This window comes from Periplaneta americana, chromosome 6 (assembly GCF_040183065.1).
Source record: "Periplaneta americana isolate PAMFEO1 chromosome 6, P.americana_PAMFEO1_priV1, whole genome shotgun sequence".
NCBI classification, from domain to species: Eukaryota; Metazoa; Arthropoda; class Insecta; order Blattodea; family Blattidae; genus Periplaneta; species Periplaneta americana.
In genome coordinates, this window is record NC_091122.1 from 159,920,651 (window position 1) to 159,940,274 (window position 19,624).

General features: G+C 34.1%; 1 protein-coding gene and 2 long non-coding RNA genes across 3 annotated transcripts in view; 1 reads left to right on the forward strand and 2 right to left on the reverse strand.

The window, feature by feature from the left end:
- Positions 1 to 8,419, forward strand: part of LOC138701987 (growth hormone-inducible transmembrane protein-like) — a 28,354-nt gene extending 19,935 nt beyond the window's left edge. The window contains exons 6-8 of the mRNA XM_069829427.1: positions 2,014 to 2,135; positions 5,974 to 6,145; positions 8,031 to 8,419. Of these exons, the coding sequence (XP_069685528.1) occupies positions 2,014 to 2,135; positions 5,974 to 6,145; positions 8,031 to 8,115 (379 nt within the window). The 3' untranslated portion in view covers positions 8,116 to 8,419. The remainder of the gene's footprint in view (positions 1 to 2,013; positions 2,136 to 5,973; positions 6,146 to 8,030) is intronic.
- The window catches only part of LOC138701992 (uncharacterized), a 245,386-nt gene that overhangs the window by 27,664 nt on the left and 198,098 nt on the right, over positions 1 to 19,624 (reverse strand). The gene's annotated exons all lie outside the window — the stretch shown is intronic.
- Positions 14,978 to 19,554, reverse strand: LOC138701988 (uncharacterized). Its single transcript, XR_011332760.1, has 3 exons — positions 19,442 to 19,554; positions 18,742 to 18,878; positions 14,978 to 18,317 (listed from the first exon to the last, which is right to left on the reverse strand). It is a non-coding gene; the product is annotated as an uncharacterized lncRNA (long non-coding RNA).

Sequence of the window (19,624 nt, forward strand, 5' to 3'; positions counted from 1 at the left end):
CACAGCGTCTTGTATAGCTGCTGCATGTTTCGTGAACTACCTCGAAATGTAGAGGGTAGAATCATTTTATCCTGCCAAGTATCTTGCTAAAGTGATCGGGACACTACAACATTTTGCAGACCTCTTATTTTATCAGAAAGTAACACCTTTTGGTCTTCCCTTAGGCATTATCATTTTTGTGCATCCTCCAGACAATACTGCAGAGAATCACACATATAAATATCTATATCACTTACTTACAAATGGAGGTTCATTGCTGCTCTCATATATAAGCCCACTATCGGTACCTATCCTGAGCAAGATTAATCCAGTCTCTACCATAATATCTCACCTCTCTCAAATTCATTTTAATATTATCCTCCCATTTACGTCTGCCTCCCTTAAGGTCTTTTCCCTTCAGGTCTTCCAAGTAACACTCTATGTGAATTTCTAGATTAACCCATACGTGCTACATGCGCTGCCATCTCAAACATCTGGATTTAATGTTCCTAATTATGTTAGGTGAAGAATACAATGGGTGCAGTTCTGCGTTCTCCTATAACTTCATCCCTCTTAGCCCCAAATATTTTACTAAGCATCCTATTTTCGAACACCCTTAATCTCTCTTCCTCTCTCAAAGTGAGAGTCCAAGTTTCACAACCATAAAGAACAACCAATAGCATAACTGTTTTATAAATTCTAACTTTCAGCTTTAAACACCTACACTACACCACCATTAAATATAATATCGAAAAGACCCATACCTCTTGATTAATAACTATAAAAATACACTATTTCATTTTTTATAACAAAATTGTTATCTTATGTAAGTTTTGTATAGACTACTATATAGCCTTCACTCAGTAAATATTACAGAAATGAAGATCTAACTTCAAAAATTCTCTACGTCTACTTATATAAACCCAAAATGTTTCGCTTTCATATCACCAATACAGCATTAATCTGTATGATTAGTAACAAAACTCACATCATGGCATTCACTATAATAATATTTAATTTTTAATGGTAATAATGTCATCAAACTTTTCTAAATTTTGTAGTTTTTAATATCCAACGCACAGACAGCTCTTCTCAGAAAATTACACACCAGAGAATCTGACTTGTAAATTCGTTTTAATAAGTCATGAAGTTTTAATAACCAATATTACAGAAACGTTCTGAAAAAGTTACACAAATGAAGATCGACATATTGGAATTATGATGTCAGAGAATCTGAGCTATCTCAACTCTAAATATGTCAGCAATCCTGCAGGTCGTAGCCTTCGTGTGATATTGTTTATTGTAGTGTGCTTGTGTTTTGTTTTATTCTGAGAACTCATTAGGCTGTACAAGGAAGCGAGTATCAAGTCGGCCGTAATTAGGCCTATGTATTTCTCAAAACTGACGACAGATGGATTTTGAAAAATACGAAAATGATGTAGGAAAATTGATATTTCACTGAAAACTACTACTTTTCCGAAAAAATTTGGGTTCCAAACTTCAAAATGAGGGATTATTTATTAATATCTGTTCAGCCGTTTTCCCGTAATTTCCATTACCAGTTCAAATTATATATATAGATTATAGTCATACCATGGCATGAATTAAATACTATTATAGTCATACCATGGCATGATTGTGACTATAATAGTATTTAATTCATTAATATGTCACATCAACGGACGTATATACGTCATCCAAACATCGTAAGATGAAGATTACATTTGTAAAGTTTCTTTCAAGCCATAAGCAGTGCTGACTAAGATCAGACGCTATGGACAGTACTCTATAACAGAGTCGCCAGTATGAAAGGATAATTCCGAGCCTTTGGCTTGAGACGAACTTGATAGCTCAGTGGTAGAGTGCCTGACTGGAAGTCGCAGGTTCGATTCCCGCTCGAGGTTATGAAATTTTTCTTTCATACCATGGCATGATTGTGACTATAATAGTATTTAATTCAATTAAATTTTGTTGTAAAATAAAGTTGAAATTAATGTGTGTCAACTGTTGTGTGCTACTTTCTTAAAATTACAGGTACACTGCAGGTGTAGTGGGAGGACTGTCAACTGTTGCAGTCTGCGCACCAAGTGAGAAATTCCTGAACATTGGTGGGCCACTGGCTATTGGTCTTGGAGTAGTTTTTGCAGCTTCCCTCGGTAAGCATAGTATATTAGAAAAAATGTATTAATGTCTTAGTATCGTGATAAACACTTGGACTGAAGTAGATTAGAGTCTAAAGCAGTGTTTTTTTTTAAATATGTGGTAGCATATCTAAAGAAAGTCCAAATAACTATTTGTCTATGGAAAGATTTGTTTTCTTGCTGATTTTGTGTTATGTCTGTATAGTTATATGGACTGCAAGATACGTCAATTATCAGCAAAGGAGATTGTAATCATTACTTCACAATAACACCAGTTAAATGCTCCAATTTCTCCTAACCGTATATAACACAATGTGCATTTTTGCCGTGCATGTGTCCTTCCATGCGCGACTTCAAATTGAAGTCCAGAGTCAGCCATCTAATGGAGTAAACATCATTAAGTGAGGTGGTTGACGGCTGGAATGCAAGTGTATGAGGGTTGTAGGTACCAAACTCACCAATCCTGTTCCGAGCTTGGTGGCATAATACATGTGAATAGTAAAATAAACAAAGTACTTAATACTTACTTACTGGCTTTTAAGGATTCATTGCCGCCCTCACATCAGCCCGCCATCGGTCCCTATCCTGAGCAAGATTAATCCAGTCTCTATCATCATATTCCACCTCCCTCAAATCCATTTTAATATTATCCTCCCATCTATGTCTCGGCCTCCCCAAAGGTCTTTTTCCCTCCGGCCTCCCAACTAACACTCTATATGCATTTCTGGATTCGCCCATACATGCTACATGCCCTGCCCATCTCAAACATCTGGATTTAATGTTCCTAATTGTCAGGTGAAGAATACAATGCGTGCAGTTCTGCGTTGTGCAACTTTCTCCATTCTCCTTAACTTCATCCCTCTTAGCCCCAGATATTTTCCTAAGCACCTTATTCTCAAACACCCTTAATCTTTGTTCCTCTCTCAAAGTGAGAGTCCAAGTTTCACAACCATAAAGAACAACCAGCAATATAACTGTTTTATAAATTCTAACTTTCAGATTTTTTAACAGCAGACTGGATGATAAAAGCTTCTCAACCGAATAATAACAGGCATTTCCCATATTTATTCTGTGTTTAATTTCCTCCCGAGTGTCATTTATATTTGTTACTGTTGCTCCCAGGTGTTTGAATTTTTCCACCTCTTCAGAGGATAAATTTCCATTTTGTAGATATTCTCGTCACGAGACATAATCATATACTTTGTCTTTTTGGGATTTATTGTATTGTGGGTCCCTATCACCACGGCATGGCACGTCCTCAGGTTGCGAATCGAGGAGATGGCCTCCAGATATGGAGGGTAGCTGTGAATATATTGAATAAGCAGTTGCGGACAGCCAATGAGGGGTGGTCCTCCAGCTTGGGGGTTGGGCAAAGGGCTAACAACCCATCACCGTAAAAACAGCTTGTTACGAAACCTCAAAATAAGCCTCGGAATGGGACTGATTCTCAGCCACGACCACAGCAAAGAAATAAAGTACTTAATAGTTAGTGTTAAATTTATTTTGGCCCTGGACCTAACCTAGAGTTTTCTTCATGATGTTTATGCTTTACTGTAGAGACATGTACATCTTTGTTTTTGTTTTTGACAGTTTTAAGTTCCATATCACTTCTACTGTTTCACACAGCTTGATAAACTGTTTTTTTGCAATTCATTTTGATTAATTTTCAGAAAAGTCTATGATATATAATACGAATATTTATTTTCAGTCAATGACTTTACTATTAATATATGTAAGGTGCAAGTCCTTACATTACATGATTTAATATTGTATGAACGTTTTCGTCGGTTTCATACCAACTTCATCAGATACAACATTCTATATAGCAATATCATCACTAAGAGGTACATATGTCTCTACAAACCAAAATACAATATATATTAATAAGCATACAATATGATAAAACCAACATCATTAGCATATAAATGTGTCTTTTTTTGTGTGACTACACCCTACTGTCAAATAATTAAAACACACGTGTGATTACATTACTTATACTTTATCAGTGAAGACCTGCAAACATATTTGTATAAGTATTGTAATCACATGTGTGTTTTAATTATTTGATAGTAGGGTGTAGTCACACAAGAAAGACACATTTATATCCTAATGATGTTGGTTTTTATCATATTGTATGCTTATTAATATCTATCTATATATATAATTTTAACTGGTAATGGAAATTACGGGAAAATGGCTGAACGGATTTTAATGAGTGACCCCTCATTTTCATGCCTGGCATCCAAAGTTTTTCGGAAAAATAGTAGTTTTCAGTGAAATGTCAATTTTCCTACATAATTTTCCTATTTTCCAAAATCCATCTGTTGTCAGTTTTGACAACTACTAATTTTATTGAATCATCACGGCCGACTTGATTGAATTTCAGAACAAAACACACACTACAATAAACAATAGGCTATTACACGAAGGCCATGACCTGCAGGATTGCCGACATATTTAGAGCTCAATTCAATTTGTTATTAAAAACTGATTCTGCAGTGTCTAATTTTCTGAATACAGCTGTGTATTGGATATTCAAATCTACGAAACTTGAGGTGGTTTGATGACATTATTACCATTAGAAATTAAATATTATTATAGTTAATATCATGATGCGTCTATTTTTCATTAATTGTACATTATATTGATGACATGAAAGTGAAACGTTTTGAGGTTATGTAAGTAAATGTAGAGAATATCTTAATTTAGATCTTCATTTCTATAATTTACTGAGCGACTGCTATATATAACTACAAAACTTGAGTAAGATAATAATATTGTTATTAAAAATCAAATATTTTTATACTTATTAACCCAGTCGGGTTGGGTCTTTTTCATATATTTAATGGCGGTGTAGTGTAGATATTGATATGTGTCATTGTCTTCAGTATTGGCTCGAGAGAGCGCAAAAATTACAGTTCCTAAGGAAAGATGAAAAGGTATTACTTACTGATAAAATAAGAGGCCTAGAAAATTTTGTAGTCTCCAGATCATTTCAGCAAGATCTCTTAGTAGGATAAAATGATTTTACGCTCTACATTTCAAGTTCTACATGTAGCAGCTATATGAAAATGCTATTGTTCGAAAGCTTAGCAAACCTGACATTTTTTTAACTTTTGCCTACAATCCACAATGACCTGAAATAGCTACTGCTATCGTCCTGACATTGATACTTGCGTTTTCGCGTTGAAACTCAAAAACTGAAGTTGGATAGGTTCAAGAAAAAGTATTTGGCCTAAAAAAATCCATTCAGAGGGAGTATGTTTCATTATTATGAAAGCAAATAACTATCAAAAAGACAAGTATTCTTCATTGAAAATAAATCTAAAAAATTTTTATTTGAATGTCTAACGAACTTAGTTTGCAGCAGCATTTGCTGCACAAGCCACTAGTATATTGTATTTTGGTTTGTAGAGACATATGTACCTGTTAGTGATGATATTGCTATATAGAATGTTGTATCTGATGATGTTGGTATGAAACCGACGAAAACGTTAATACAATATTAAACCATGTAATGTAAGGACTTGCACCTTACATATATTAATAGTAAAGTCATTGACTGAAAATAAATATTCGTATTATATCGATAAACTGTACTATTTCATGCACTGCTTATTTTCTTGAGCATGATGTTTCAACTCCCTGTTATTTGCAACCATTCTTAATTCACACTCATATCCTATCAGACTCGTGGAAGTTGAGCACGGTCCTAGTCCGTTTGTGTCGGATGTTGGCGTCCAAGTGCACATGTATCACCATTTGCTACAATATGAGTAGCGTCAACAGAAACTCGTATTGTTTCAGCATGGCTCAACATTGATTTTTCTATCGACTAAAAAATTAATTTCAGGTTCCATGTTCCTGCCTCCTACCACCGCTCTTGGAGCTGGTTTGTATTCCATAAGCCTGTATGGCGGGCTCTTGCTATTCTCAGGATTTCTGTTATATGATACCCAGAGGATAATTCGTGCTGCTGAAGTCTATCCTGTTTATGCTCAACATCCATACGATCCAGTAAACATGTGAGTGGACAACATTTATTCTGTTTGTTCTTCCAGAGACTGTCTAAAAGAATATTAATACTTAATATAATAGTACATTATGCAACGAGCCTATAATGGTAGTAATTAAGACGCGAGTATGTTTATGAAACGAGCGCGAGTTTCATAATTTGCATACGAGCGTCTTAATTACCATTATAGGCAAGTTTCATACGACTTTTTATGATCGACCATATTTCTAACTTGAAATTATTCATAAGTATTCATGTTATTCTTATCTGACTGGGGAGCGGAACTGACCTTGTGCAATATCTCGTAAATTGAGAGATGTGCGCAGACGCGAAAGTATTGATTTTTTTCCGAGAAAAAAATGTCATTGACCTTGATATAATCTAGAGAGTAAAATAAACATTAATCTTGATATAACCTTGAAATTGATTGAAAAACGAGATGACAAATTGAATTTATTTGAATATTATTCACAATTAACGCTAATTATTATAGTAACAGAACATAACCTTCTGCGACAGTATTGGATTTCCAGCCTCTGTGACGTTTCGCTAGTTGTCTTTCGATTGCATATCCGAGAATTATCGATACTTGTGCTTTCATATTGCTACAATGGTGTTTTCTGATTGGTGGAACACCTGAACTTTAATGAATAGGTGTACTTTAATGAGGTCCATTAATGGGCTGCTATCAGGTGTATAATTACTACATTTCGGCATGGTCGAGCATAATAGTACATTATGCAAGAGCCTATAATGATAGTAATTAAGAAGCGAGTATGGATGTTTATGAAACGAGCGCAAGTGAGTTTAATAATTTTCATACGAGCTTCTTAATTACCATTATAGTCGAGTTTCATACGACTTTTTATGCTCGACCATATCTCTAACTTGAAATTATTCAGATGTATACATTTTATTTGTATCTGACAAGATCGGAAGTGACCTTGTCGTGAATTGTGAGATGTGCGCAGACGCGAAAGTATTGATTTTTTCCGAGGAACAATAATGTCATTAACCTTGATGTAATCCCGTTAAACTTGGTATAACCTTGATTATTGAATTCGACATTGAAAAACGAGATGACAAATTGAATTTATTTGAATATTATTTACAATTAACGCTAATTATTATAGTAACAGAACATAACCTTCTGCGACAGTATTGGATTTCCAGCCTCCGTGACTTTTCACTAATTCTCTTTCGATTGCATATCCGAGAATAATCGATACTTGCGGTTTTATAACGGTACAAAGCTGACTTGTCATTGGCTGAACACCTGTAAGCTGAGTTGTCATTGGCTGAAAACACCTGTACTTTAATGAGTAGGTGTACTTTAATGACATGCATTAAAGGTCTGCTACCAGGTGTATAATTACTACATTTCGGCATGGTTGAGCATAAAGTTTATTACAAAACAACCTCCTGAATTTACAGGTTGCAATATACAATATTAATGGTAATAAAATAATAAAGTTAATATAAATTATACTTTAGAAAATATAACAAAATAATAACAAATTGCAATTCAAATAAAATTCAATCCCTTTAAACTGTTGTACAAATTATTAATTTAGTATGTGCAAGAACCCCTTAATAACGATAACAATTTTCTGCTGTTATGTTAGGTTGTTGCTTGTTTAAAAAACAGTGGTATTTTATTAATGTACTTATAATTTGACTTTCATGGTACATGACTGCTATATTTTGCGAAGTTGGGCTTACATGCATTGAAACCAGAGTTACAAAAACTTTGAACAGTAACAATTAAATCACATATTTACATTAGCCAGTCATTTAAAAGTGTGACTCGCTGCTTCATTAAAGTAGAAATTGTTTTATTTCCCGTTCTGCATAACGAAGTAGAGCAGAAATAATTCAGTTGTTTAATTTTGCAGGTCTATTTCCATCTACCTGGACACCATCAACATTTTCATTCGCATTGCAATGATTTTGGCGACTGGCAATGCCAAGAAAAAATAATCTGATGCCCTTCAATCCAGCATTGGTTTAAGTATGTTTCACTTCGAGTATTCATCAACTAAATTTAGAAGTTGCTTTGAACCTGAAAATATTTGAAACGAAGACATCTTCACGCTGGAATCTTAAAACTAAAAGACTGAGAAGTATTCAATATGTGTAATCAGCCAAAACTCTTATTTATTTGTAAATGAGAAAATTTTCTTTTTGTGTATAATATTCTAACAGAAGAATGCATCTACCATCTTTAATTCTAGTAATAGTTTGTATAATAAAAATGTAAATGCAATAAACAGATTATTCGTTATTTGAAGTTTTATTATCCCTTTTCATTTAGCATTTAACTTTTTGTCATTAATTATGGTGTTAATTTCTGTAATATGGTAGAACGCCTATGTAATGCTTTTTTGGAGACAAAGATTAATTTAATTGACACTAAATAGGGGTTTACTATTCTTGTTTAAAAAATGTTGAATGCTTTTGCAAGAATTCAATTTACTTGCGAAAAAAAGCTGCAATAAGTAAATTACGGATTATGTTGTTGTTGTTTTCTAATGCCAGGCGTTTGACAATAAAGTCATTTGACCTCTTGCACTCCAATATTTTTCAAAGATATTATCATGGTCAGCCAATGAAGCACAGATTTTGAGGTGTTGCGAATCCATTTCTTGGTTTGAGTTGCACAATGGGCAGTTAGGGGACTGATATATTCCAATTCTATGCAGGTGTTTGGCCAAACAATCATGGCCTGTTGCCAATCTAAGTGCAGCTACAGAGGATTTTCGTGGTAAATCGGGAATTAACTGTGGATTTTGATGCAGAGAGTTCCATTTTTTCCCTTGGGATTGTGTTATCAAATTTTGTTTGTTGAAGTCTAAGTATGTAGATTTAATAAATATTTTCACAGAGTAATACGTAGATTTAGTAACAGGTCTGTAAGTAGCAGTGCTGCCCTTCTTTGCTAAAGCATCCGCATTCTCGTTTACCAGGATTCCACAATGGGATGGTATCCATTGGAATACAATTCTTTTATTGAGTGATATTAATTGAGAGAGCATTTTAGTTATTTCTGCTGTTTGAGATGAAGGTGTGTGTTTAGAGACGATTGATAGAATAGCTGCTTTGGAGTCTGACAATATAACTGCATTCCTAAATTTATTGATGTGGCATAGAAGATTCCTGAGACATTCACTTATTGCAATGATTTCACCATCAAAACTTGTTGTTCCATATCCAAGTGATCTATAAAGTAAGAAGAGACAGCACGTAACACCTGCACCGGCACCTTGTTCTCTGGAGATCAAGGATCCGTCGGTGTATAAATGAAGCCAGTTTTGTGGAAGGTACCTAATATTAATTGTCTCTAAAGACAATTGTTTCAGTATTTCAGTGTTTACTTCTGATTTCAGTATTTCTTCTGTTAAATTTAGATTATATTCTATATTTAATAGAGTTAAAGGGTTTGGTTTAATTTGTAAGTTTTCTCTTAAATTCGGGATATTGATTTTCTGTTTTAATTCTTGAACAATGGATATGAAACGTTTTTGAGTTTTCAATCTACAGAGAGGACTGTACGAATGCCAATTGTTTTCTGGTAATCTAATAAGTTTTTCATATTGAATCAGTGCTTTTTCTTCTATTGTCATTTTGATGCTGTTAATATTAGTGAGGAACCTTATAGAATCTATTGGAGTTGTTTTGATTCCACCAGTAATGAGTCTGAGAGCTTGGTTTTGAACATATTCTATGTCGTTTATGAAAGGTGAAGTAATTAAAATTTCTCTGCAGTATGTCAGCACTGGCTGTATAAACATTTTGTATGTAGTGTTCAAAGTATTCCTAGAGCATCCCCATTTCTTTCCTGCTAGTCTTTTTAGAAGGGAGAATCTTTTACGAGCTTTTTCAAATTACGGATTATACTACATAAAAAACAGTAAAAGATTAAGGAGAAGCTGGTGCCAATAAAGTCTTTCCATGAGAGGAGGCATTTTCCTTTTCACGGTCGTTGTTTATAGTGATATGTAATAGTGGAAAAAATTCCATTCTTCACTGTACTAGTGCTAACACCACGCATCTCAGCAAGCACAACAAAGACAGGAAGTGACTGATGCTGTAAGCTGTGATAGTTCCACAGGCATGCAACTTTGTGCAGGTGCGGAGAGATCACATAGCCCACACCATTAATGTAGTGGCAGCGCAGCAACATTGTCAAATCATTGACTCTTCAAAACATTTGCATTTTGCGTTAGTTGATATTAAAAAAAAAAAAAGAACACTTTTTCAATGTAAAATATGGATCTGACAGCAAAGAAAATATCACAACTGAGAAGATCATGCTAGCCTTTGACCTTCATAGGTTGTTGCACCACAGCTTTAATTTTTTAGATTGTACCTTATTTCGTAGCATCTATACTAATAATAAATCTGCAGCCGAAATTTTTCTGGTAATTTTCGATTTTCCAAAAATAATTTGTCTTAACATATATAATTAACCGCCCTGAAACCGAAAATAGCTTTTTTTGAAATTTTTGTTTGTATGTATGTCTGTATGTTTGTTACCTTTTCACGTGATAATGGCTGAACCGATTTATATGAAAATTGGAATATAAATTAAGTTCGTTGTAACTTAGAATTTAGGCTATATGGCATTCAAAATATTTTATTTAAAAGGGGGGTTGTAAGGGGGCTTGAATTAAATAAATCGCAATATCTCCCTTATTATTAATTTTCATGAAAAATATTACATAACAAAAGTTTCTTTAAAAATAATTTCCGATAAGTTTTATTCCATGCAAAATTTTGATAGGACTGATATTTAATGAGATAAATGAGTTTCAAAATTACAATAACAATGCCATCTAAGACGGTGTAATGAAATAAACAAATGACTTCGTCTATAAGGGGCCTTGGACAACAACAATCGAAAGCTATGAAACACAGCCTACAGAGAATGTTTCTGTGTTTGTATGAAGTAATATCGGAAGCTAAATTAACCGATTTGTATAATTAATTATTAGTTCACCATTGGAAAGTGTAGTTTCTTTAGATTAATGTTATTACAGTACCTAACTTTTGAGTGAATCGAGGACAGGTAAGATTAAAATAGCTTCTTATGCACAGAACACTTGATAGGCATTCATTTCCTGTATTTCCTAAAATAATTTTTATGACCAAATGAGTGGTCTCTAGATCAAAATGATCGCATTTTATTTTTTTAATACAATTTAAATTAAGTAATGTAATAAACGATTTATCCTTCTATCAAACACAAATGTTCCCTGGATCAAATGTCCTATTTTAATTATGTAATCACTTTACATTTATTTCTAACGGGTGCAGCGAAGTGCACGGATACAGCTAGTATTAAATAAACTGTTAATCTCTCCAGGCTTATTTTGTAAATAATTATGTAAACTATTTGGAACAAATTTTTAACATTGAAATATTTTAGATTTTGGAAAAAATTTCTTCATATTGTGCCAGTCTCTACTGATAAATTATGTTGGGAATGTGTAATTTTCACGGAAACAGAATGGATCAGAGGGTTAAATACTTGGAAGGAAATTATATAGGGTATTGTGAAAAAAGATTCCAATATTTAGAGAGAAGGTAGTATGCATCAAAACAACAAATGAAAGTCCTATAAACATGGGTCCTAAAATTAATATCTTCTGAGAATGAGCAAATGTTTACCATTACTGTAAGAGCAGCATATCTTCCACTGTAAGCTCTTTGGCAAGAAACAAATTATGAGGAAACAGAATGTATAGTCCCACCATCGGATTTGTGCCCCTGTAAGATATGCGAACTGAACCTTAATTCCTTTTCAGCCTCGGCAATTCATTTCTCCCCCTGTATTCCTATTTCTCTCTTTTCAATCCCTCTCTCTCTCTCTCCCCCACTACTCACAATTTTGAGCCTTCTTGCGGGACAGTTTATTTGCACTTGCAGTCCAGTGTTGTCAACTCAACATGAATACTGTAGCACGGAGTGGTGAAAGAAATATTATTCAGCAAGTAATAGCATTTTGCGATGAAGAGAAACGAACAGGTCAATATCTGTTTCCTATAAATCAGGCAACGAAAAGAGCAGCTGCGATCACATGTGAGGCTTATTTTATTTCAATTGATTAAGTTTTAAAATTACTTACTTAACTAATACTAATATAATACAACTTTTTTATGTAATTTATATAGGCAGGTCAGAGCGCCTAATAAAGAAAATCAGGAGAGAGGGAGTCTGTGCAGGAGATGAAAAGCTAGAGTCACCAAGGAAGAACAGACCAAGGGAACCTTTAATTCTTGTAGATGATATGGACAGATGTATTTTGAGAAGAAAGATACAAGAATTTTATACGATGCAGAAAGAAGTTCCGACATTGGAGAAATTATTGAAGGTTGCGAGAGAAGCAATAAATTTCCAAGGAGGGAGAGAAACGCTACGGAAAGTGATTCGAGACATGGGATTTAGATTTAAAAACTGTAGAAATACAATATGTATTTTGATTGAAAGAAATGATATTGTAGCATGGACAGCCAGTTATTTAAGAAAAATTGCGAAATTTCGCAGAGAAGGAAAGTATATTGTGTATTTAGACGAAACATGGATACATCCACATTATACTGTTAAAAAATGCTGGCAAAGCGATAATGTTTCTGATGTAATTTCAATTTAACTAATAAACATCCACTGTAATAATATAATTATCTGCAAACAATCTTAAGTCAATCAGCGTCATTAGACCTACTTAAATTAAATTATGAATAAGTAATAATTAACCTTACATTATTATAAGCAATATTCAAGAGACATGACACTGTTTGGCAGAAGTTTGGCAACATCCCTATTCGGCAAGGTCCGTGGCCTGCTGTTTGACGTAATGGGAGAGAAACGGGTAGAATGGGGTGAGTAGAGGCGTTAACTTTTCCAAGAACGACGACAGCGCTGAAGGGGCACAGATCCGATGGTGTGACAATAATTGTCACTATGTATTAGTTCCGCATCTGTTGAATAGAAGCATGTTTTGTTCTTGCCAAAGAGCTCACAGCTCTTACAGTGAAGGTAAACATTTTGCTCATTTCTCAGAAGATATTAATTTTAGCATTCATGTTACTGTTACAACAAAACATGGTCTGATTCAACAGGTACGAAACTAGCTTACCTGTCTGGTACAGTAATAATGACTGCAATGTAATTATGTTTATTTAACAATGCTCGCAGCTGCTGAGGTTATATCAGCGTTGCCGATGTGCCAGAATTTTGTCCCACAGGCCAGTAAATCTACTGACATGAGCCTGTCGCATTTAATGTCAATGCCATTGAACTGGGCCGGGATTGAACTCGCAACTTGGACACAGAAGGCCAGCACTGTATCGACTGTGCTGCCCAGATCAACTACTGCAATGTAGATTCAGTTAACATACAATAGTACAATTACGAACTCTTAACATACTGTTGTCTAGTTATGTACAATAGAAGTAAATTTAATACAGTTATATGAACACTTTTTAATGATTGAATAAAATTAATAAAATCGGTTAAAAACCAAACATGTTTCGGAGGAATGCCCCTCCATCTTCAGTGGTAGTACCACGACGCTGGTACAGAAGACTGAGTCTTCCTTAAGCTACGTTGCGCGGTCGAACATCTGTACCAGCGTCGTGGTACTACCACTGAAGATGGAGGGGCATTCCTCCGAAACATGTCTGGTATTTAACCGATTTTATTAATTTTATTCAACCATTAAAAAGTGTTCATATAACTGTATTAAATTTACTTCTATTGTACATAACTATACCACTCATGAACACTTGCATCTGACCTAACTTATGTAACTTAATACTGTTGTCTGTTTAAGCGTCTTCTTGATACAAACAAACAAAGGTATGCTGTGTAATATACAGTGACAAACAGCTGCATTCTGTGTCCTCAATTGTTTCTTGCCAAAGACTCACAGTATAAGAGATGTGCTGCTCTTGCAGTGATGGTAAGCATTTCTCAGAAGATATTTAGGACCCATGTTTATAGGATCCTGAGCCATGGCCTAAGGCATCCTGCCTATAACTCGCGTTACGGAATGCGCACTGGTTCGAGTCCTCATGGGGGAAGAAATTCTCTCATGAAATTTCGGCCGTGTATGGGACCAGTGCTCACCCAGCATCGTGATGCACTTGGGAAGTTACAATAAGTAGCGAATATCTGGTTTTGCAAACCAGCTATAACAGCTGGGAGAATTATCATGCTAACCACATGATACCTCCATTCTGGTTGGATAATTGTCCACCCCTGCTTCAGCATGTGGACGTGAGGCCAGCAGCCAGCCGGTCTGTCTTGGCCCTTCATGAGCTGTAGTGCCACGGATTTACTTTTACTTTTAAGTTGATTACATTTTTGTGCATTGTTAGTCAGCAACATCTGCGAGACATGTTTACTAACAATCATTTCTGAAATGAGCCCTTACTAATACTTGTTTATACATTTTTGCAGTAGGTCCCAGGTTCGATTCCCGGTTAGAGCACTGGAATTTTTCCTTAAAGGGGATTATTCCTGTGTTCGTCTATGGTCTGGAATTTAGGTTAAGTTTAGATTTAAGACCTCTCCTGGCACCACATTATCATAATCATCCTATCACATCATCGGGGTAATGTAACTTCGCCTTCCAGGCACCCCAAAGCCACGGCCAGGAGAGAAGACCAGAAATGTCGAAAAGACAACCTGGTGGCATTGGATATATATATATAAAAATTTACTTTACATGTTTATAAGGCTTTTATTTCTTGTTTCGATGTATATTACCTCACCTCTAAATATTGGAACCTTATTTCAGAACATTCTGTATTTTTACCACAACAAAATCTATGTAATACTCATAGTATTTGTGCATTTTTATTGACAAAGCAATGAATTACATTTTATTAAAAGATTACAAAATGACAAACTATACCACTATAAACAGTAGGATTTTGAAATTACAATATTATGAAAGAATTTTACTTAACCCAGTAATTACATTAGCATGAGAATTATTGTAATTTTCACAATTACATACTACTTCATTATTATAGCATAGGGGGGTATCTAATTTTAAATATACCAAAACAAAAATAATGTGGTGAGAGCTTTTTGGATGCATTCACAGTGTCGTAGATTTAGAGGCATCCAACATTTTAGAGCTACTTACGGGATTCTTATCTGTTGGATTATTGTGAAAAGTGACTCTTGGTAATCGATCCAACAGATAGGTTCTCCCTGATGATGGAGCCGAATTGTTGGAAACCATGGTCCAAATACCCCAAAACCTCCATCTCCATCATTCTTAATGAAAATAATGTCTATAGAAATGACAAAATGCTTTTCCTTATTTGTATCTTTCTCTTTTGATTAGTTTTAATATTGAATGATAACAGAGGACATACAAGGCTTTATTTATAAATCTTATCCATTCACATAGTGTTCTAAGTCTCAGCTACTAAGATGCCACCAGTGCTTGTACGTCAACTCCACTTGCTAAAATTTGTATAAAATCTTACCTTATAGAGGGTAGAAATGTCGTCCTCCCTCAGCTAAACAGGAATTGTACTGGGAAAACACATTCTGATTGATTTGATTAAGTTCGGCCACTGTATTGTTTCTGATTTAATTTCTACTATTTTCCTTTACGACAGAAACTATGGTCGATTAAATCTCTATTCACTGATTGAAGAAACCATTCACATTAACACACTCATGTTACTGGAGCAGATGGTTGTAAACAATGGGGCCTTATAAATCTGTAAGGTTTGAGTTTTTATTTGTTTATGGACATACTGGGCAAAGCCTAATTACAATGTTCATGACTGGGAGTGGATGTTGATGAAAAGTCATCTTATTTCTCACATTAGGACGATGCCTATTAATATAGAAGTCCTTTCTATATTAATATTAACGTAAAAATTAATTTCTTATATTGCATTTATTGACTTTTTGAACTAATAGGCCATTATTATTATTATTATTATTATTATTATTTATATATATATATATTTTTTTTTTTCGGAATTTTTAATATTGTGAAGAACTTTTAGATCATTTGAAATGCATTTTACTTTCTTCTTTACAAACAGGTCTGTTAAATGTTTTTCTAAGCAAATAGATCAATAGTAATTACCTACTGAATAAGTGAATAACAGTGAAATTTGAGTTTTACAGTTTGGAATAAATTCAAGTCTATACCTCATTCCACTGAAGGCTTCACTTCACAAAACGGAAGTAATATAAAATGTTTCAAAACAGCTGAGTTTAAGTGAGGGCTTTGACCGTTACTGCTCTCTTGTCAGTACGAGGGTGTCCTTAGAATTTTTGTTTGGAAGGGAGAAACTTTCACTGCTTCCTGAACAATAGGACATGTCCCCAAGATGATTCGGAAGGCATGTACTGTAGTAGACAGTATTTTTTACACAAAGATTCTAAGAATGCACATTGCACCCACAATTTGTTTTGTCATTCACACTCCCTCATCTGGAAGATCTGGTAACAGAAGTAAAGAGCGGAAGGAGGAGGAGACGGAGAATGAAGGCACTGACATGGACCACCCCTGATTGAAACACATTGTAAACCCTAATTAAAATCTATAGTTTTCTCTTAAAACCTTCATTTAGTTGCGTGCCATTTTCTTTTATCTTAGTCAAATTCCAGGAAGTTGCCTCCTCTCTCCGAGATTTGCAGGGCAGTCATTGAAACAAGGTAACTAATTTTTAAGAAACTGTGATGCGAGTAATTTGAATAATATTTAAATGTCATTTTTTCCATTACTTTAAGGGCATTTTATTTATTATTTTAAGTAGATTTATAGGTCATCAGAAAAAATAGTAAGGAAAAAAGAAATTGAAAATAAGGTGTGAAAATAGTTTCAAATTAAATAATAATATTCTGCAAAATATGATAAACTATAGTTTTAATAATTAATAGCTTTAGGTGCAGAAAATACTGAAATCTCCACTTGTGATAATTGCGGGCGTAATTTTATTGGCGTACATTCAAGATTCTCACAATTTCGTCTAGTTTTCCTCGTGTTTTTTTTGTCTTGCACTGAACCAGTAGAGTCGAATTATTGCACAATATCGTGAATTATTGCAGTTCCTAAATGAGGCAATTGATCACATGCACACAACAGTTGAAAACGGAAAAAAAAAGTTGCTTTAGAATCAACTGTCAACCATCGTCATGAATGAATGTATACTGCTGTGAGACCATCTGGAAAACAGGTTCAAACATTGAATGTCGGAAAATGGGGGAGATGCAGAGTTGGATAATAGGTTTAGTAGCCAAGATGTAAAACACTGCTTACACGGACAAGATTTATAAATTTATAAATAAAGTCCTGTATGAATTTTTAAATACTTATATAGTCACAATCATGCCATGGTATGACTATATGGTGACTATATAAGTATTTAAAAATTCATTAATATGTCACATCAACGGACGTATATATGTCATCCATCATCGTAAGATGAAGTTTACATTTACAAAGTCCTGTATATTTAGATAAATTAAAATATAGTGAATAACTTATAAAATTGTCACAAAATTAATGACTGGAGTAATATCAGTTTTTATGACCAAATTTATAAAGTTGTACAACTACTTTCAGAAATGGAAAAACTTTGAAACTAAAAAAAAAAATAGTACATTCAATATTCATCCAGTTTACTTGATATGACTGTGATTATATTTACTCAATAATACAAATAGAAATCATCACACAAGTAATGTGACTTTAACATCGGCAAATCAAAATTTCAATTTTTTTTTAACGTTAATCTTTATGAGCATTAAGGCTTCCAAATGATTCATTATCACCAAAGTTCAAAACTACTGAAGGATCTACAGAAAAAGCCTCTTCTAGGTTCATAGAAGGATGAAGAGCCCAGATAATTTCTCGTAGTCTCTTATTTTCCAGTCCACATTTAATAAGCATAACACATATATCTTCATGTTTTTCTTTACAATTAATTTCTATTGCCCTTACGCTTTCTTTTAACGTTGCTACTGATTTTCTCAACTCCATTATTTGCCTTTTAAGTTCAACTACTTCCCCATCTGAACTTGAACCTGCTGGAAGTGTACTGGGATCATTCAAGTTCTTGTTCGAGACTTCATCTTTTGAATTTGTTGTATTTTTACCAGGATCCATATTGCATTGCTTCGATTGCTCCTGTTGTACACTAAAAGCAAATAAATATTACTAAGTGTTACTGTCACATATTCAAATTTCCGCCTTCCACTCTAAGTTTGTTTCCTTCTCCCTCTCATTTGTTAACAATTACAGTAAAATCACTGTACAATATATATATAGTCACGAAACTCAATACGTAGTAAATATGCATCCATAGATAGTTGCTAACCACTAAGGTCGCTAATATCGCCTCATTACAGACAATGCGAAATAGTATCGGCACAGTCTATTGTTCCTAGCACCCTCACAACTCATGCTTCGTGACTGTATATACTAGACTGTGGTAAAATCTAATTAATTCGAAATTAGTTAATTCAAAGTAGCGTATCTGTTTCGAAGGAATAGAATACAGGGATTTATATGCTTTAAAAAGTGTCACATTTATCCATAGTTCCTGTAGGAATAATTTTTACCTGTTGACTTTATTCATATGTAAATGACACACTGGTGATTTTTTTGTTAGGAAAGAATTCTCCAATATTTTGTCCACATTCACAGACAAGCCAGAACTTCCCTCCTCCTTTCAACTTCAATATGCTTTCTGGAACACCTAAAATACAAAATCAATTGTAATGGTTAAGGATATGGGAACTACTACGCACAAAGTATAACAGGCACTGGAAAAATTATGTAAGGAAGTACTTCATTTCCTTGTTTAAGTTTATGTGATTGACTATCGCACTATCTTTTGAAAAATAGGAAAAGAGCCTTGTATATAATAATGTAAATGCATACCGGTACTAGATGATAGATGTTTAATTAATGTAAAATTATAATGGCCTAGTAGGCCTATATAATTATGTAATTAGACCTATATTGTATATAGCATTTTAAGTAATTTACATTTAATGCTTGTTGTGACATTATGCTTCACTATTTACATGTCCTATATCAATTATACTTGATCTACAGGACGAAATAAATAAATGTCCGTCATATTGACAGTCTTCTACCGAATTACCTTCTGGTTTTATGCATCGTAGGCTAAGGCTACGGTAGCAATTTAAATGTTGCTTAAATAATTTTGAAATTTTATAATAATTACTTATGCCTACTCGAAAGAAATACTTCTCCTTTTGCATTTACTTCTGACGGAAAGGAAGCTTCACAAACCTGCTTGTTACACTATTACAGAAATACCATATGACTGCCCATAATCAAAATTCTTCGCAATTTGACAACATTCAATTCTTCATTGTTCCCTCCAAATTCTCTCGACTCTCGAGTCTCGATAACTTCAAACTCCAAGCATCTCGACCAATATCGATTCTCGAAGTCACAAGTCAAAACGAGTTA